Here is a 21,911-nt window from a genome sequence, read left to right on the forward strand (position 1 = left end):
TGTCAAACTCACATTGTCATGTGAGGTATCAGGACTTCCCCCCTTTCACTAAACTGGGCTTGGGTGTGGCCAGTGCATGACGCATCTGGCCCATGGGCCACAAGTTTGACAGCCCTGATCCAGTGGTGGGTTCTAAAAAAATTTAGTGCCTCACCTCGCCTTACCGTGCCTGCCCATTTGTGACCCCTCAGCCTAGACGTGCTGTGGAGAGGTGAAGAGGGCATTTTGAGCCGGGGACAGAGACAATGAACAGCGGCAAAAGTGAGCAAGAGCTCAGCCCGGCCGAGACGAACTTGCAAGAGGAAGAGGTACCTGCCTAAAAAGGAGAGGCAGTGGCTGAATTGGTTGGGGCATAGTGGAGGAACTTCTGGAGGAAAGACATAAAATAAATCTAACAAATAAATAACATTTAGTACTTCAGGGTTGTTAGGATTGGTGCAGGATCTGTTGCTATAATCCAGAATTGTCTTTCTGTGGTCCTTTGGGCCACAGTATTGCGACTGCAGGGCACAAGCGGGAATTTGATGAAGCCGAGCAGCTCCTTAGTGGGCCCCAGATCCAAACAAAACCTGGACATTTCCTGCTGCCAATGCCCTCTCCTGCTGCTGTCACTGCCCTCTCCTCCCGTTGCCACTACCCTCCTGATGCTCCCACCTTCTCCAGCATGCTGCCTCTGTCCCCGCCACAGCTGCAATGGTGGCAGCTTCAGGAGATGCTGGCCGGTGGGGAGGGGGAGCTAGGCTAGAGCAAATGCTTACCTGTGTGTAGGCAGAAGGAGGCAGTTCTGTGGATGCACATGGCGAAGGTGAGGCAGAGTGAGCATCGGAGCGGGCCAGTTCAGGGGCATGGCCAGCCAGCCATCACTACCGGTTTGGCGACCCATGCCCAATTACCACTACCGGTTCTCCCAAACCGGTCCAAACTGGGAGCAACCCACCTCTGCCCTGATCTATCCTCTCTCATCACCATAAATCACAAGTTCATTTTTTTTCCCACCCAATGAGCTTTCCAGTCACCAATAAATGTAGATAGTCTCTTCTCTCTAATCAAAGTTAATTTATCAGTCTCAACCATAGCTATTAGTTTCACCAAACATTCCTCCATAATGGGTAGTGTCAAATAGTTGTTATTTCTTTCTGTGAACATGTACCTAACAGTTCAATGTACAATATACCTCTTCGTATTTTGTGGTTCCTCATCATATTTGTCATAACATATTAACATCGGAAAATCCATGCAGTTTCTGTAGATTGGTAATCCCTGGAATCTCAGGAAACTGCTAGGTTGCATGTTCCATGATATATTAGCCTACAATGGCTTTTTGGCTTTCATTGAGAATCAATGCATTTTTTTAATGCTTCACTTAGAAAATTAGGAAAGACAGGATGTGTTTATTTATATGTTGCTTATGTTTTTGGATTCCTGTAATATACAATTAGTCATGTGACTGAATCAAGTCTGAGAACCAACAATTTACCGCACACACAGTGCCTAATAGAAAGTATGTGAATGTGTTACAGTGGTTTCAACAGGTGTTGAGGAAGGATGGAAGTTCATACATTGTGTAACTACAGAAATGGTAGAGAGCTAATTTCATGAAATGTAGCTTTTCATTCCACTGCCTGTCCATCTCAGCATTTTTATTTTTCCAGTCACCATGGCAACTCTCTTTATTTCAATGGGCTATTTTTATTCTGAATTCCCATAGTACCATCCGTCTCCCTGAGGATTAGCACTTGCTTCTTCTCTCCAGGAGAAGGCTATAATCACGATAACAAACCTCACCGCACAGCAGGAACTAATGGATCGCCTGCAAAAAAGACTCATCAACAGCATTAATTGTTCCGTTACCTGAAGCACAATTGAATGAATGTGCCTTGAAATCACTAGGGAATAGAGTACTAAATAAATGCATAAATAAGTTTAGTGGATTCCAACTGGGAATTGTCATATGGTCAGCATTTTTGGACTCTGGAGGAAAGGAGGCTATGGACTTAACTGACTCCACCAGCTTTTTCTTAGCTGTGAGAACTGAGCTTTAGACAGAGCCTGGTGAAGTTACCCAAAGCCATAGTAACACACAATTTAAAGGAGAACACATATGAAAACAATATAGGATTTTCAAAGGAAAAGGTGAACTAGCCAGAAATTGTGTAATCTTCCTTAATCGTGCTATTATTATGTTTGGACGTTTGGCCCATATAGGGCTTCCGTTTCTTCCTCAAGTAGACCTTCCATCTAACTGTGTCATTTCGACTAAAGAAATCAGAGAAACATTCATGCATAAACATAGTGCCAGTAACAGAAGAGAGGCCTCTTTCAGGACATTTGTGCCTTGAATGTTTCCCAGATATCCAGGGATCATCTTTGAAGACCTGCTCTGGGTGCTTCCTATGCTAAAATGTGGTGAAGAAGTCTTACCATCCAACCACCTTCTCTTTGCCTTCTCTTTCACCTGCTATCATTATTGTCAGAAGGTTCTAATTTCTTGGCCATGAGAAGTAGGCAATGGAAGAACAACATAAACAAGGCTGAAAGGATGAAGTTCCATATATACCTCTGTTGCAATAGCTCTTTAATTCATGCCTGCAATATAAATGTTTGTGGAGGTTCATGTGTGTATATGGTTATATTCTAGATCCAGTTAAAAACTTATAATGAGGCAGGCAGTTTGAAATCAATTTTCATGTATCCAGGGGGTCGTAGCCTGGTCTAGTCTGTTATGAATCAAACTTGACCAAGAAATTCTAATCTCAATGTGTTGATCAAGTGCTGTAACAAATTATAACAGCATGGCATTTTCACCAGAAAGAAAAATAATGTTTTCTTGCCTAAAATGCTGTGACAATTATAATCAGTTGCCCCAGTCATGCAAGGGTCTGAGAGACTTTGGACGGAGATCCTTGCTTTTAGGATTCACTCTATCTCTTTTTCCAGTTTATCACACCCAATACTTATACTATAGAATGAAGTATTGTGAGCTATTTTAGTTAGCAGTTTAACTTAATGACTTTTTCCTTTAGGGAAGAAATAGATCAGTGGATTAAGTTTTAGGTCTCCTCCCAATACTCCAGCAATGTGTGTTCTTCCTGTCCTTCAGATGGGGGGAAAGGAGGAATCCAACCTGCCCCCCCCAGCTGTCATTGTACCGTGTCTCAAAAATGTGGTCAGCAAAGTTGTCATCCTCACACAAGGGTAGCAGTGGCAGATTCTGTTGTGCCATGAGGGAATAAGGAGCCCTACCTTCCTTCCTTCCTTCCTTCCTTCCTTCCTTCCTTCCTTCCTTCCTTCCTTCCTTCCTTCCTTCCTTCCTTCCTTCCTTCCAGAAATAAAATAAACCCTTTCTTAAATTATATATTTCTCAATGATCCTGCTAAAGAACAAAATCTGGTCTGCGCATATCTTGCCTGACATAAAGCTGCACTACTTTTCCAAACTCTTCTCATTGTCATTCTTATAGTCTTTCAGACAGGGCTTAGCCAAACAATTTCTCAGACACACTAATCCCCTTGTTGTTTTTGTAATCACTTTCAATACCTTTCCCTTTGTACAGACAAACTTTTAAATAACATTCTTTCAGTTATCAGGCCAGGTGCAATCTTAACATACATGTTAGACAAATCATACAGCCATTCCATAAGTGAACTAAATCTACATTTTAACATTTTTTCCAGTTACCATGTCTACATCTCCAGTCTTACCATTTTCAACATTCTCCTAACAATTAATCATCTCATTGGTCCTTTATTAAATTTTTAGTATTTAATCATAAATAATCAAATCAGATATCCTGCTGGATTTATATTAATTGCTTTGACATGTGTACATATGAATGATTACTACACATAACATACTGCACATGTTTATAGTCCTTCATTATTTGATTATTCAAAATCACAATACGCCATTCTAGTACCAATCCTCCTATTATTTAAATATACCTAATAATACCATCTTTCAACCTCCAGTTTTTCCATCTAATAATCTCTCCCATGCTGAGTTATCCACATTGGAGGGTTCCGAAAGGAGCTAAAGCCACCCTGTAGGGGTGGTGAAGAGAAGAGGGGTGCCTCTACAGGTTGCGGAGAGCAGCAACTCTCCTGCTTGACTCAGGGCTTCTTCCCTCTCATCCACAATGAGGAGAAGAGGCAGCCATCATGGCTGCCATGAAGCTGGGACAGCAGAGGCAACAAAGAAATATGCAGGAGTAGTGTAGATGAATAGTGACTGGAGCTGGGTGAGAAGATTCCTTTTGTATTTAGACCCTAACCTTAAAAGATATTATAATTCTTAATCTGTACTTTCCCTCTCTCTTTATTTTTCAGAAGATTAGAACAAGATGCTTATTTCTCTATAGCATAGTAATTTTATTATCTCATATGATTTAATATAACATAATATAATTGTTGGTGGCTATAAAAGGATGTCTCCCAGGAGCAGATCTTGGCTTCCATTGGGATCTGTACCAGTTTGCTTGCATTTGCTGTTAGCATGCTGATCTTTTTCTTCCAATCTGATCTTCCATATTGATGGAGTATTGTGTAGCTTTTTTTCTTGTTTTGTTGATTTTGCATCCAAGATATTCAGTTATAACTACAGAAATAGTACATTAGTTAGTGTGTTTCTTGCAGTGAGCTGTTTATATTTGATATTATGATATTGGTGTTTTTTAATACTTGTGCTAGCTGATTTTTGAGAACAAGCTTCAATGCAGGTAACCTTATAGTGTTGGTTTTGTCCTCTTCTAGATGTCCATTTTTCCCATATTTCAATTTCTTTTATTTTTTAATTAGAGGGCTTTATTCTTTCTGAAGAGAAGGCAGAGGAGAAGATGCAATGTTTGTTTTGTTTAATAGCTGTACTGGCCTTCTTTACAGCCAACCTGCCCTGAGTTGCCCCTAAAGTCTGACCTACTTCTAGCAAGGCTTTGATTTCTTTGCCTCAGATAGACTTTTGCAGTTCTTCTCATTCAATTTATGTGAATACTTTATTTTGTATTATAAATCAACACTGATCTACTAACCTCTGTTCTGTTATTTCTGATTCTGAATGTTGTTCTTTCCAGAACTGGTACAATCTTTTCAGATATCATCTTCTCATTGGATTTGCTTGATAACGAGATCGTTTTCAGTTTTTATTTATCTGCAACAAGTAAATAACTTTTCTTTAGTAGTCCTAGACTTTCTGACTCTAGTTGTTCAGGCAACAATCTTGAGTCCCATAACCCATTTGTCACCAGATGTCCAGGAACTGGTGTAGGGTTTCCTGCCTAGGCAGGGGGTTGGACTATAAGACTTCCAAGGTCCCTTCCAACTCTGTTATTCTAACCTAACTCCAACACCTAATGTGGTCCTTGTTGACCCTAGCAATGACTGATCTGGTATGGGCTTCTGCAAATTATGCCTCACCATATTGTTTATGGGAAAAATACTTTTCACCCAACTCCTTTGTTGGGATTTGTCTAATATGGTTATTCCACCTTTTTTTCCCTATATAATTCAAGGCAGCAAACATACTAATACTACTCTCGCCTATTTTGCCCACAACAATAACCCCATGAAGTGAGTTGAGTTGAGCTGAGAGAGAGTGACTGGGCCGAAGCCACCCAGTTGACTTCAATACTTAAGTCAGGGGTGTCCAAACTTGGGAACTTTAAGACTTGTGGACTTCAACTCTCAGAATTCCCCAGGCAGCTCTGCTGGACACCCCTGACTTAAGGGGAGACCTGGAGCTGACAGTTCTTTGGATTTGAGCCCTTTTAATATAAGATGCTGTACTGATAGATCGCTTCGAGAATATATCTCTCCTCCCATATTTTGCAGCATTTGGGACATTTGAGCTGGATCTTAGCACTGACCTGAAACAAGGGAAACAGCCAGTTACTTTAATTATAATCCCTTAAGAGAGCGAATACAGCGAATCCCTTAAGAGAGCGAATACAGCAGGATTTTCAGAATAATTGTCCTGTCATTTTAACTTAGCATTACCTTTCTGCACAACAGAGCTGAGGCAGAAAAGGGGTTGCTTTATGTTCACAATAGTTCTGCCTCAGAATCTCAGGGATGTCAAAGCATGCATTCAACCATATCCTTTATAGGTATAAAGTTATTTAAAATGTTAAGCGCACTATTTTAGTCAGGAAAATAATTTCCGCACTCTAGTGGAATGGCAGGCAGAATACTCAGGAATCAAAAGACAGAATTTGTTGTATTGCATACTCAAAAAGGAACAAGCTTGAATGGCCTCTATCCCATTATAAATACTGAAAGGCCCAGCAACTTCTCTGTAGAAGCAAAAAAGCTGCATAGATCAATACCAAAGGGAAAGGCAGACACAAAGAAAATATCTGTATTGGATCAGTATATTCATGCATATCTTTATAAGAAATCTCCCTGTCTGAATTTTGAATATAACTTTGCTTCTGTACTTGCATTCATTGTTCCAGACATACACTGTACAAATCTAAAACCAATGAATGGGATTATTGATCAAAGTAAACAGGTAAAATATAACATTTCTTTCACTGCTCGGCTCTCTTTTCCGTTTCATTACTTTTCAAACCGTGATGCTATGCTAATGGAAAATATTACAAGTAAAAATACATTCAACCTAAGCAGTGGTGAAATTCCATTTTTTTTACTACTGGTTCTGTGGGCGTGGCTTGGTGGTGTGGTGTGGCTTGGTGGACGTGGCAGCGGAAGGATACTGCAAAATCTCCATTCCTTCCCCACTATAGGGGAAGGACACTGCAAAATATCCATTCCCTCCCCACTACAGGGGAAGGACACTGCAAAATCTCCATTCCTTCCCCACTCCAGGGGAAGGATACTGCAAAATCTCCATTCCCACCCCACTCCAGGGGAAGGATACTGCAAAATCTCCATTCCCACCCCACTCCAGGGGAAGGACACTGCAAAATCTCCATTCCTTCCCCACTCCAGGGGAAGGATACTGCAAAATCTCCATTCCCACCCCACTCCAGGGGAAGGATACTGCAAAATCTCCATTCCCACCCCACTCCAGGGGAGGGTTACTGCAAAATCTCCATTCCTTCCCCACTCCAGGGGAAGGACACTGCAAAATCTCCATTCCTTCCCCACTCCAGGGGAAGGATACTGCAAAATCTCCATTCCCACCCCACTCCAGAGGAAGGATACTGCAAAATCTCCATTCCCACCCCACTCCAGGGGAAGGATACTGCAAAATCTCCATTCCCACCCCACTCCAGGGAAGGATACTGCAAAATCTCCATTCCCACCCTACTCTGGGGCAGCCAGAGGTGGCATTTGCTGGTTCTTCAAACTACTCAAAATGTCTGCTAACAGTTCTCAGAACCTGCTGGATTTCACCCCTGCACCTAAACAACTAACCTGTCCGAACAACTATGAAGCAGACTGGGGCTAAGTCCAAGCAATGTTTCCTTCCTGCAGAACTGGAATTGTCAAGATTTTTGTTTCATCCCTTTTATCATCCCTTTTGCAGTTGGGATTTTGAGACCTACTCTACTGTACAGCTTCAGTCATAATTGTGATAGAGTTTGACAACATTCAAGAAATATGATAAGAACTAAGGTGCACAGGTTGTGATTAGAAAGAGGTACTTTGGCATGCTAAAGAGCATGAACATAATTCCTCTTAGTAGCTCATTAAAGCAGCTGCCTTGTATGACTTTGTGCTGTAACATTTGTGTGACTTTGTGCCATTTTTGGAACTAGAAGTGGTTCTTTAAATCTAAATAGATTTCCTGGGTGTTTCAAAACACATTCTAAATCAAATCCAAAACATTGCACAATCCTAATATAAGCATAAAAATAATTTTGCTGCATCAAGCCAGGCAACCTCTCACGAAATAGACTTCCTTACAGTGACCAATTAGGAACCTTTCAAAAATGCATGCAGGACAAGACAGGGCTGGTTTGCAGAACTGGGGTTCTATAAATATTAGACTCCAATTCCCACTGAGCCCACTGGCTCAGCCAGCAATATCTCATAATCACAGCTTCTCTATTCTTATTTAGCAGGTTTAAATATGAAGATCATATCAGTGTAGACTGCTCCTAAAGGATAATTATCTTAAAATAAATGGCAAAGAACATGTTATTAATTTACATTCATATCCCATTGATCTTTGAAAAGGTCAGAGCGGTTTATATTATATTTTCATGCAGATATCTATTGCTCAAGTATTCCTACACCAAATGAGCCAGAGCTACAATTCCCAGAATTCCCAGCTATTTTGGAAATGAAATCCCAACCCATTTGAAGCCTCCCAGATTGGGAAAAATGTATTTTTGTTTTGTTCTGTCTAATTGAGCGTTTTGTTCAACCTAGTAGACATCAAGACAAGATAGAGAAACAGACGTAGGTAAGATTATTGTGGAGTAGCACAAGGCTGACCATGTTAGGGCTGATAAGTAGAGTTAAATATTTGTAGGACTTGAATAGGAGGCCACTAATGGATACCAAGACCATAGGCTTGACTGGGAAGTCAAAAACATCCAACAAATCAGTGGAAAATCTCTAACTATATAGCAATAGCACTTAGACTTATATGCCACTTCACAAAGCTTTACAGCCCCCTCTAAACAGTTTACAGAGTCAGCATATTGCCTCCAACAATCTAGGTCCTCATTTTACCAACCTCGGAAGGATGGAAGATTGAGTCAACCTTGAATTCCAGGCTCTGGGCAGAATTAGCCTGAAATATTGCATTCTAACCGCTGCACCACCACAACTCTTATAGTATAAAAAGTTTCTTGATGTAACCTTTAACTGGGTGAAACAGTGCATCAATATTACAAATGGGCTAACATACAGCTGCTGCTGCTGTTCAATGTGCAACTGCACTGCTGCAGTCCCATGATCTTCATTTACAACTGATACCTTCCTACAGGTCAATGGGGAAATTTGGGAAGCTTTCAAGGAAAAAGTCAATATTATAGCAAAGATCCTAATGTTCCACTTTTCTCTGGTCCCTTAATTCATTTATAACTTTCCCGGATAAAAATCTCATTTAACAATTTGATAGTTATTTCCAATTCTTTAAATTCTTAACCTTACAATTAATATTTCTTTTGTTGAAGAATGAAGGTAAATTCTCCATGTGGCTTTTCAGGCTCATCATTCTGAAAATCTCTAAGTAAGGTAGCTAAATGGCAGTTTCTGAAAATGATTAGAAAGTGAGGTTAGCAAATTCTGTATCCTTAAAATGTTCTGTCTCGGTTGTGAGCATGATGGCTAAACCCTTCATCTTCTCTCAGACCCGCAGGAGACCACTATCCTGTGGACTTCTCATGAGGATCATCTATCTGGAACACATGTGGGTAATCTCTCAACCTTTCCTTTTCTGGAGAGATTCCATAAAACTAGTTTTCTAGCCACAGTTGTTGTCTCTACCTTTTTGGAGATGTGCTAGTTCACCAGACTTCCCCTGGAAGTCCTAGACAGCTATTATTCCAAAAGTCTATTAGGATAGGAATGTACTCTCCCAGAAGAAGCAAATACATCAATGGAGTGTTTCTGGATCTGATTGTTTTTGGTTTCTCAGATTAAAGTAACAAATGGAAGTGGTTTTCAGCTGTTGTTATCAGCTTTGGATGTTCATCACCTGTGTCCCTATCTAAAAAGAATAGAGTAGAGTAGAATAGAATAGAATAGAATAGAATAGAATAGAATAGAATAGAATAGAATAACAAAGTTGGAAGGGATCTTGGAGGTTTTCTACTTCAATCCCTTGCTTAGGCAGGAAACCCTACACCATTTCAGACAAATGGTCCAGTGTTGGAGCATTTACATCTTCTGGAGGCAAGTTGTTCCACAAATTAATTGTTCTAACTGTCAGAAATTTTCTCCTTAATTCCAGATTGCTTCTCTCCTTGATTAGCTTCCATCCATTGCTTCTTGTCTTGCCCTCAGGAGCTTTGGAGAATAGTTGACCTCCTCTTCTTTGGGGCAGCCTCTGGGATATTGGAAGACAGCTATCATGACTGCTACCATTTCATTAAATTAGACATACCCAATTCCAGCAACCATTCTTTATATGTTTTAGCCTCCATCCCTTAATCATCTTTGCTGCTCTTCTCTGCACTCTTTGCAGAGTCTTAAAATTGTGGTTCATTATTGTAAACTCCATGTTTAATTATGATATTGCACTTTATATGGAGCTAATCCAGAAAACTCAATAGTACAAAAGTTGACAGCACAGTTGTTTGTGGGAAGAGTACAGAGGAACAATATTACATTTGTGTTAAAAGCACTGAAATGGCTGCAATTAATCTCTGGGCAAAATGCAGAGTGGTCAATACCTTTAAAGGCCTATGTACAGCTATTTGGACCTGAGCCATGCTTACTGAGATCATTTGTTGAAGGTATTTGAGAAGATTGTATTTGGACCTACAGAGTTGAGGACTTAACATCTTTATTAATAGTTAAATCCCTTAAAACACATCTTTTTGAACTGGCTTTTATTGAATAGTTGTTAATTTGTTTTACTTGTTTCTTGAACTGTTTTAAGGTGTTGATTTGTTCATTTTCTATTGTAAATCACAAAGCAGCTTCTGTAGATGGATCTTCTGTATTAAATTAAATTAAACAACAATTTCTGCAGTAGCTGTTTTGTGCTAAAACTATTTGAATTGCTTTTGAAAAGAATAATTAAATGGTTGTCCTAGATAGGCACGTTATTTGGAAATTAAAAACCCATCACATGCCATTATTAGTGAACTGAGACTGAAACAGAGACACTTTTATAATGGATCCAAATAGGTAAGATTTAAGAATCAAGCTTGAAAGAAGGAGTGTAGTTCAGTGGTAAGAATGCAGGATTTGTATCAGTACCAACATTCTCTTCTTTTAAAAAACTGGATAATTAGCATTTAGCAGACCACAGCATTTACTTGCTGTAAAGCATACAATGTCTTATTGCTAGATAAGTCTGCATTTATAAGGTTTGGTTAACAGTAAGCTCTTATGAACAGATGCAATGGAATGTTATGTTTAGAAAAATACATTTGTACCATAACCTTAGTTTATGAAGAGAAGAGTACCAATAAAGTAGAATATTTGTAGCTTAGGGTTGAAATGAGGAGTCCTTGGTGCTCTCTGAGCTTGTTTTCTTGCAGATGTTTCATTACCCTAACTAGGTAACATCATCAGTGTCAGAGTTTGTTGCATAAATTCAAATCCAGAAGCACACACAGATAACTGATGCAGCAGGATTCATTAACTTCTTTATATACATAAGAATAGATGAATAAATGTACAATACCAACAGGTGGTTCTTCCAAGTAAACACAAGGCAGGAGAATTACAGGCAAACACAAGCAGTTAGTTTCATTTCATCAAACAGGCCCAGACAGACTGCTAGTTTACTTATCAGAGCAGCAGACTGCTTTCTTCTTAAGTTTCTGTTTCAATTCTCTGCACAGGCTCAGATCTGTTTAAGCTCCCATTGGCTGACTTAGTTGCTATGCCTATTCATTGGCTGACCTTGTTCCCATGTCTCTCCCAGTCATGAATATTTTAACAATCAGTACTAATAAGGAGTGCTGCTTGCTGTCAGTTTATATTCTAATGGCTTGCCCTGTCAGTGTTGATGGAGGTGGTCTTAGAGATTCTTTGGTTGGGCTATTCACTGATGGTCCTTTGGCAGTTTCTTGATTGGAATATTGTTTACTTGATTATTGGTCTGATGTTAATCTTAATCTATGCTGAGCTGGATGCTGATTACTGGTGGAGAGGTGCTGGAGTCTTTTTGTTCTCTTTTGGGTGGATTGATTGTCTCTTTTGCATAGTCTATAGATGTTGTTAATGCCTATGTGTCTATCTCTGATGGCTGATTTGTCAGAGTGCCACGTTTCTAGAAATTTTTGGACTTGGCCTGGTCTAGAATTATCACATTTTCCCAATTGAAACTATGGCTAAATCTGCCTATGTGATTTATGTCACATCTGCCTATGTGAAATTAAAGAATTGTTGTCATGTCTTCTGACTGCCAGTTGATGTTCACGGGTGTGTTCTGCTAATTTTCTGCCTGTTTGTTCTACATAGTGGTTATCGCAGTTCTTACATTGTATGTTGTTGATGACTCCTGTTTTTATTTCTGGGGTTGCTGGCTCTTTTTGGTTTGCTTAGGATGTTTTGAAGCTCTTTAGCTGGCTTGTGTGCTAGGCTGATTCCATGTGGTCGTAGTAGCCTTTTGGTGGTTTCTGAGATATTCTTGATATATGGCAGTGTAATTCTTCCTACAGTTTGTGTTGGTTGTGCTGTATTGGGGTTGAGTGGTCGGGGGCTTTTTGATAAAGTTGTGTGGTATCCATTTTGTTGGAATGTGTTGTATAGATGCTCCATTTCTTTTTTCTGCTGTTCTGGGTTACTGCAGTGTGTTTGGGTTCATTTAAATAAAGTCCTTACACAGCATTTCTTGTGGGAGGTTGGGTTGTTGATGGTTAGTATGGGTGGTTTTTCTGTAGATTTGTGTTTCTAGTATGCTATTGTGGTCTCTGCTGATCAGGGTGTCCGGGAAGAGTAGCAAGTTGTTTTTTTCTTCTCCAGTAAGAGAAGAGTTTATACTGGTTTCCATAGAAGAGTCAACTTTGATCCTTGAATGAAATATTATTCATTTTTGATTGAATAATTGTTTCAATCAAAGCAATCAGATATTATAAGTTTTCCCTCCTTTTTTCCAGAAAAACGAATGGCTGTGTTTGAACTGCCAAACTCAGAGGCTACTAGAAGGAAGCCTAGGAGATCCTGCTCCAATGCCACTGCCCACTTCAAAACAACAGCCAACTGGATCCCCCCGGCACCAAGCTGGAGGTCAGCAGCAGAGAGGAGCCCAGCACCATGAACCATCAATTGCTAAAGACAGGCATTTCAGGACTTCAGAACAAAGCAAATTACCAATTGCCACAGCCCAAAAAAAAATGCCTGCTGCTCCATCTGAAGAAAAGCCACTGCCCAAATTAGCTGAAGAGTCTCCAAAACCTTCTGAAAGTCCATTGTCAAAAGGGAAAATTACAGCTTCAAAACCAGAAAGAGATATCAAAGACACCACAGTTGTATCTGAATCTCAGAAAACAAGAGAGCAAGAGGTAAGCACTTTTTCACTTAGCAATGTATGAACAGTAGATGGCGATGTGAGGTGTGTTGGAAGATGTTTAGCCTAAGACAGAAGAATTCTGGGAATTGAAATTCACACATCTTATAAGATGCTAAGATTGAGAAACCCTGAACTAGAACCAGTAAAGAATTTTAAGGCAAGTTATGTGTCAAATAGACTGAATTCTATTATGTGGATCATAGAATCCATCATGTGTAGTTACAGCCTACACAAATTCTTTTAAATATATATAAAGGAGATAAGTTTTTTGTTTTTCCTTGCTGGGTTTTTAATCATCCTTAGCTTTCAGAACATTTTCAGTGTCTCAAAATATTCTTGTTATCTCCCTGGGAAATATCTCTTCCAACACATTCTGTTTGCAAATGTGCTAATCTGAGAAATATATGCTGTATAATTTGTTTTCAAGTCTCTTCTGATCTGATGAATAAAGAAAGCATGACAATATAGTTTACAGTTATAATGTGGCAGGACATATTTACTATACATCATTTTGTGATAAAACGTTCACAATCTAAATGCAAGATTTGCTAGATTGGAGCACAGCTTCATCATTTTGTATAAACATTGGCTAGTCAGTTATTTCTGGAAAATATACAATTTCTCTCTTTCTCTCTAGCACCAAATTTGTATACTGTGTGTCCAAGGAGAATGCTTGCTAATGGTTAGTGATTCACACCAGCCTTCCTCAACTCTGATGCACATTTTCAAATGCAGATCTGTAAAGTGCTTCCTTTACTGGAGATCTGGTCGTTCCACGATATCTATATTTCTATTCCAGTTGTAATTTGTGTGTGTGTGTGTTTATACACACGCATACACACATTTTCAGAAAGCTTTGTGTGTGCTTGGTTACTTGTTGAGGGTAATTTCTCCAGGAATGATTCATGGGGTATCTAGAATACAATTTGCACCCTTGAAATCAGCATCAGATTCTTTCTGCTATTGGGTTATGATAGGATATGAATCATCAAAAATTATCCAAGTTTAGTTGGAGTCAGTGGAGAATCAAAGGAGTCAGAGTGTTAGGTATTAGTGCACAGCAGGAGGCTAATTATGAGACTTCCAGAAAGAAAAACAAATTGGAGTACCTAAGGGAAGAACCATTAGTTGTTGCTAGTGAACGAATGAAAGTGAACAGGAGCAAGCCCTGTTAGATTAAGATATCACAATAGACCTCTTCCAGTCTCCATCTGGAGTGATTAATAAAGACCATGGATGTTACATAACATAGCATACAATACCCTTCAGTGTAGAAGATGACTGTAGGACCTGACTGTCTACTTAATTTTCTGCACTTAGTACAACAGTTTTTTTGTAATGGGCATTAACTCATTTCCCTTCCGGTAAATATAGAGCCCACATTTCTCCCGAGCTGCAAGTTGAGAAATAGATATTAGTACAAACAATAACTTTTTTGTAATGGGTTCTGTGGGAATTTCCAATTATACAGTTGTCAATATTTTGATTGGAGTATTGATTAAATGAACAACATTTAATCAAAGTAGTAGTCTGATCAGCACCCTTATCTTTACTTCTTGGGTTTTCTTCACAAAATGCCAATTGAGCACCAAGTATGTTTTTTCTGCCTTTGGGGATTCTGATGATTGACCTTTTTTTTGCCTTACCGTTACTTTACTCCCAGTACTGACATCTGAATTGTGAGAAATATGTGGTTGGGATTCTTACCATTTGAAACCTGAGGAAAAATTTGCTTCTTGGCTTTAAATTCCAGTTACATGTTTCTGAAGTTGCATGTGAAGATGTAAAACGTTTTAATTCTGCCTGTGAGATCAGCACCACATTAACGTTATTGGAGTCCTGGGAATAAATGTAGCACTTAGCTGAATTTCAGTCACATTTCTAAAGTGCCTTTTAGGGGTCAGTTTTTGCTTGAAAGAATTTGTAGGCAAGACTGGAGATGGTGTTCAGTTTCCAGCAGGACAATGCCTTCTTTATTAAACCAAGAAAAATGTCTGTCAGGATTTGCATGGACAAAGCCCGTGTGGGGACAGATAAGAAAGCATCCAAGGGGTAAGTACAGTTAGGAATCTAAAACTCATGGGGGGGGGGAGAGAATCCTCCCTCTAGCCCTATTTATAGTCTGGCAGCCTGCAGGAAGTTGCTGAGTTATTGGGGCAGAAGTTATATTACATTCTAAACCTCCACAAAAGGCTCTGACAGACAGAGAGAGCAAAGGTAAGTGAGATGAAAGAAGGAACCATAATCCTTAATGATGGATAGCATTTGTTTTCAAGAAGGCTTGTTTTCCAAACCTCTGGCCAATAGTTGGGGTTTTTATCTTATTGAGAAGGATGCATCGCAACTGGTATATCAGATCACATCTGCCCGTGCTTTTTCTCAGATCTATGATACCTGTATTATATAATGAGGTATTGTGGGAAGGGGCAGGAGGATAAGCACGGCATTCCCAAATTATTTCAATGCTTTATCTAGGAAAGGTTTAGATCCCTTGCAGTTCAAACCCAGACAAGGAGAGGGGTTTGATTGCAACAGTTAGGGCCCATCTCATTGCCATCATTATCCCTCAATTAAATATGGACTAACAATATTGTGTCTAATAGATTTGCAACTAATCATACAGTTATACCCAAATTAGGGTCATAAATGCTTCTGCATAGAGGAATGCATCAAGCGAGAATGCTGACTTCACAAATTCCTATCCGAATAGCTGTGGTTTTTGCAATGGAGCCAGGTTGGGCCTCAGTCCAGCCTCCAGCAACTGGAGGCCCTGATTGGTTGTTCCTCTTTTTTTTTTTTTTTTTTTTGTCCTTCCCATCTTTATAGGGAAGTTAAGTCTGACTGGATGGATGTTTGAATGACCCTCAGTACTCGTTTTTTTTTTCTTTCAGGGGTAGCCTCCATTCTTTGCTTTCCCAGATGTTTATACGCATGAATGCCTTTGCAACCCCTTTCAATATTCTCTTGTTTAACACAAACCTTTGCTTTCCTGAACACAAAGGCTTGTATCTCTATTGCTTCACGTTGTTCCCTAATTCTGCTATAGGTCCATAGAAACTTGGATGGCAATGAAGAACTGATGGTTCAGGTTCATATATAGGAACAAAGATGTGGAAATTGAAGCTTGGTAGCTTGGTTGCAGTCTTCCTATTCTGCAACTTAAATATGAAAAAAGAGAGAGGTAGGAACTTTGCAGTTTGAATAGAATAAAAAAGAATAGAATTAGAATTAGGAATAGAATTGAATTAGAATTAGAATAGCAGAGTTGGAAGGAACCTTGGAGGTCTTTTAGTCTAATCCCCTGCTCAGGCAGGGAACCTTATGCCCTTTCAGACCCTATGCCATTTCAGACCCTATGCCATTTCAGACCCTATGCCATTTCAGACCCTATGCCATTTCAGACCCTTTGCCATTTCAGACCCTTTGCCATTTCAGACCCTTTGCCATTTCAGACCCTTTGCCATTTCAGACCCTATGCCATTTCAGACCCTATGCCATTTCAGACCCTTTGCCATTTCAGACCCTTTGCCATTTCAGACCCTTTGCCATTTCAGACACTATGCCATTTCAGACCCTATGCCATTTCAGACCCTATGCCATTTCAGACCCTTTGCCATTTCAGACCCTTTGCCATTTCAGACCCTATGCCATTTCAGACCCTTTGCCATTTCAGACCCTTTGCCATTTCAGATCCTATGCCATTTCAGACCCTTTGCCATTTCAGACCCTTTGCCATTTCAGACCCTATGCCATTTCAGACCCTATGCCATTTCAGACCCTATGCCATTTCAGACCCTATGCCATTTCAGACCCTATGCCATTTCAGACCCTATGCCATTTCAGACCCTATGCCATTTCAGACCCTATGCCATTTCAGACCCTATGCCATTTCAGACCCTATGCCATTTCAGACCCTATGCCATTTCAGACCCTATGCCATTTCAGACCCTATGCCATTTCAGACCCTATGCCATTTCAGACCCTATGCCATTTCAGACCCTTTGCCATTTCAGACCCTTTGCCATTTCAGACCCTATGCCATTTCAGACCCTATGCCATTTCAGACCCTATGCCATTTCAGACCCTATGCCATTTCAGACCCTATGCCATTTCAGACCCTATGCCATTTCAGACCCTATGCCATTTCAGACCCTATGCCATTTCAGACCCTATGCCATTTCAGACCCTATGCCATTTCAGACCCTTTGCCATTTCAGACCCTTTGCCATTTCAGACCCTATGCCATTTCAGACCCTATGCCATTTCAGACCCTATGCCATTTCAGACCCTATGCCATTTCAGACCCTATGCCATTTCAGACCCTATGCCATTTCAGACCCTATGCCATTTCAGACCCTTTGCCATTTCAGACCCTATGCCATTTCAGACCCTATGCCATTTCAGACCCTATGCCATTTCAGACCCTTTGCCATTTCAGACCCTATGCCATTTCAGACCCTATGCCATTTCAGACCCTATGCCATTTCAGACCCTATGCCATTTCAGACCCTATGCCATTTCAGACCCTATGCCATTTCAGACCCTATGCCATTTCAGACCCTATGCCATTTCAGACCCTTTGCCATTTCAGACCCTTTGCCATTTCAGACCCTATGCCATTTCAGACCCTATGCCATTTCAGACCCTTTGCCATTTCAGACCCTTTGCCATTTCAGACCCTATGCCATTTCAGACCCTATGCCATTTCAGACCCTTTGCCATTTCAGACCCTATGCCATTTCAGACCCTATGCCATTTCAGACCCTTTGCCATTTCAGACCCTATGCCATTTCAGACCCTTTGCCATTTCAGACCCTTTGCCATTTCAGACCCTATGCCATTTCAGACCCTATGCCATTTCAGACCCTATGCCATTTCAGACCCTATGCCATTTCAGACCCTATGCCATTTCAGACCCTATGCCATTTCAGACCCTATGCCATTTCAGACCCTATGCCATTTCAGACCCTATGCCATTTCAGACCCTTTGCCATTTCAGACCCTATGCCATTTCAGACCCTTTGCCATTTCAGACCCTTTGCCATTTCAGACCCTATGCCATTTCAGACCCTATGCCATTTCAGACCCTATGCCATTTCAGACCCTATGCCATTTCAGACCCTATGCCATTTCAGACCCTATGCCATTTCAGACCCTATGCCATTTCAGACCCTATGCCATTTCAGACCCTTTGCCATTTCAGACCCTATGCCATTTCAGACCCTATGCCATTTCAGACCCTATGCCATTTCAGACCCTATGCCATTTCAGACCCTATGCCATTTCAGACCCTATGCCATTTCAGACCCTATGCCATTTCAGACCCTATGCCATTTCAGACCCTATGCCATTTCAGACCCTATGCCATTTCAGACCCTTTGCCATTTCAGACCCTATGCCATTTCAGACCCTATGCCATTTCAGACCCTATGCCATTTCAGACCCTATGCCATTTCAGACCCTATGCCATTTCAGACCCTTTGCCATTTCAGACCCTATGCCATTTCAGACCCTATGCCATTTCAGACCCTTTGCCATTTCAGACCCTATGCCATTTCAGACCCTATGCCATTTCAGACCCTATGCCATTTCAGACCCTATGCCATTTCAGACCCTATGCCATTTCAGACCCTATGCCATTTCAGACCCTATGCCATTTCAGACCCTATGCCATTTCAGACCCTTTGCCATTTCAGACCCTATGCCATTTCAGACCCTATGCCATTTCAGACCCTATGCCATTTCAGACCCTTTGCCATTTCAGACCCTTTGCCATTTCAGACCCTATGCCATTTCAGACCCTATGCCATTTCAGACCCTTTGCCATTTCAGACCCTATGCCATTTCAGACCCTATGCCATTTCAGACCCTTTGCCATTTCAGACCCTATGCCATTTCAGACCCTATGCCATTTCAGACCCTTTGCCATTTCAGACCCTTTGCCATTTCAGACCCTATGCCATTTCAGACCCTATGCCATTTCAGACCCTATGCCATTTCAGACCCTATGCCATTTCAGACCCTATGCCATTTCAGACCCTATGCCATTTCAGACCCTATGCCATTTCAGACCCTTTGCCATTTCAGACCCTATGCCATTTCAGACCCTTTGCCATTTCAGACCCTTTGCCATTTCAGACCCTATGCCATTTCAGACCCTATGCCATTTCAGACCCTATGCCATTTCAGACCCTATGCCATTTCAGACCCTATGCCATTTCAGACCCTATGCCATTTCAGACCCTATGCCATTTCAGACCCTATGCCATTTCAGACCCTTTGCCATTTCAGACCCTTTGCCATTTCAGACCCTATGCCATTTCAGACCCTATGCCATTTCAGACCCTATGCCATTTCAGACCCTATGCCATTTCAGACCCTTTGCCATTTCAGACCCTATGCCATTTCAGACCCTATGCCATTTCAGACCCTATGCCATTTCAGACCCTATGCCATTTCAGACCCTATGCCATTTCAGACCCTATACCATTTCAGATAAGATTTTGAAAGGAGCAAGCATGCACACTAGACTAGGCAGAAGCCAAAGACATGCTCCGTGGGAAATGTAAGGATAGGTGGGCTTGCAGAAGAGGCAGGATCGACATTGAGGAACACTGGAATTTCAGTGAGGGAACCCCCAGTCATGGCTCTTAGACTGTTGCATGTTAAAGCCACATGGGTGGAACCACAGTACAGATTAATTCAGGTAAGAACATGTTAGGTAAGCAGCAAGATTTAGGCTAGCACAGTTTTCTGGCATCTCAGGTGGGAAGAGGGCATGGCAAAACAGCTGTTCAGGCATCAGCGTGATATGGCTGCAAAAAAAAGGCGAATGCAATTTTAGATTGCCTCAGACTATACAAAAGCAGAGTTTCTAAATCACAAGAAATGCTGACTCTATTTTGTTCTGCTCTGCTGAGATCCTGCATTGAATCTCCTGTCTAGGTTGGAGCTTTAGGAAAGATATAGAGAAACTGGAAGAAGAGGGCAAACAAGGGTAATAAGAATAATTAGGAAACTCAAACTGAAGTTGTATCTGGAAAGATTGAAGGCACTGGGCATATCTGGGCATCGATAACCTTGAAAATATTGAGGGAAGATATGGTAGCACTATTCAAATACCAGAAACGATGTCATTCAGAAGAAAGTCAAGGTTGTTATCTTTCATTCCAGAGTGTGGGATGTAGAATAATAGATTTAAGTTAGAGAGGATTTCTGTTGAATGTTAGAAAAATGTCATAAAAGAAAAAGCAGTTTATCAGGAAACAAATTACTCAAAATGCAAGTGTTCTGCCTTTCATTGGGTGCATTCAGATGGATGTTAGATAATCTGGCCAGGGGGCTTAAATTTGAAATTTTCCACTGAGTTGATACCTGGACTTGATAAGTTTATGAGGTGGTGCCTCAAGATGTCAATTGTGAAGCTTATTCAAAGCTAAACTGGAAAAAATGTACCATTCAAATAATGGTCTTTGTATGTGCATCTAACATTAAAAACATAAATATCTGTGTGTGTGTGTGTGTGTGTGTTTGTGTGTGTTGAGAGTTAATGTATTATTCAAAAAGGCATGGGAAATTGTTTTAAACAATCGAGTAACACATTAGGCAACTTTTGTAGAAGCTGAGATAGAGATCTCCAGTGCATTCTTTTGCAGAGTAGGAGTAGGAGTCAGTAGGAGTGCTGATGCTTCTTTTTGCAAAAGCAACAATTGTGTGTCTGGTCTTGCCTTTAAAATTGTTCAGATTTTTTTAAAGGAAGGACAGGGCCAATAAGGCATGTAAACCTTGAGTTCCTATCTTAAGGGCAGAGAATGTAAATTTATAACATTTCAGAGCTAGCTGCTTGGGTTTGACACTTTTCGTTGTTCTAAAAAGCTTGCTGAAAATAGGTCTGTCATCCACAGTTGGATGGAGACTTATAAGTATCACAGTTCGTAATGACACTATGCTAAAACATCATTCAGGTTTTTAAAAAACACCAGTTGTATATAATGGGATAAAGTTTTTAAAATAACTAGTTATCATCAGTGATCGAGCAAATAATTCTGATTTGCCAAAACAAAATTGGGTATGCTTATATTTTTCTAATAACAAAAATGTTTCATACTAGTGCTGGGAAATTGCAATATACCTCAAAAATCTTCCCTGTGGGATGGCATTTGCAGCAAAACAGTCTGAGCTGTCCGTTTATTAAACTACAAATAGATGGTCTGAAAAGACCTTGTTCTCTTTTTTTTCCTCTTTTGTTGATTTGAATCTAGCAGGGAGATACCTTTTATTAACTACATATATTGCCGTTATACATTTGTGTCATGTTTCAAGGGTGTATATTTGTAAAATAAACCCCAGATTTGTGTTTTGACTTCTGAGCGTAGGTTGGAGTAGGGAAAAAACACAAAAGAATTACTTCCTTGGGCTCCTCATATTAGGAATCAGTCTTGCATGCACTTTTAAATTATTAAAAGGTAGAGAGGATCTGGTCTACCAATCAAAAGGCATTGCACATAAATTCTGTCTTTCTGCCATAAATAACTTTCTGGATTAAAAAGAGCAACGAAAACAATGGAAAAATACTGAGACCCAAATGGAGTCTGTCATCGGGCCCCTGAAAATTCTAAAAAAGAGAACAAAGTGATTGGACAATAATTAGTCTACCGGCAAGCACCAAAGATAAGGGTGCTGCTCTCATTTCTTAGCATATTATGGTTGCTGTTTTTGAATATTGGGGTCCAGGTTAATTGCAACTATGAATTGCTGTAAAACTGAATAATAACATGAATTATGTTTACAGTCAGTTATAATGAAATGTTAAT

General features: G+C 40.3%; 1 protein-coding gene across 2 annotated transcripts in view; it reads left to right on the forward strand.

Annotated features, from left to right (window-relative positions):
- The window catches only part of BSN (bassoon presynaptic cytomatrix protein), a 218,626-nt gene that overhangs the window by 165,077 nt on the left and 31,638 nt on the right, over positions 1–21,911 (forward strand). For both annotated transcript variants that reach the window (XM_081936756.1, XM_081936755.1), the window contains exon 4: positions 12,686–13,090. In XM_081936756.1, coding sequence (XP_081792882.1) covers positions 12,686–13,090 — 405 coding nt within the window. The remainder of the gene's footprint in view (positions 1–12,685; positions 13,091–21,911) is intronic.

The sequence above is a fragment of the Natrix helvetica genome, assembly GCF_964273705.1.
Source record: "Natrix helvetica genome assembly, chromosome: 1".
In the NCBI taxonomy this organism is placed as follows: Eukaryota; Metazoa; Chordata; class Lepidosauria; order Squamata; family Natricidae; genus Natrix; species Natrix helvetica.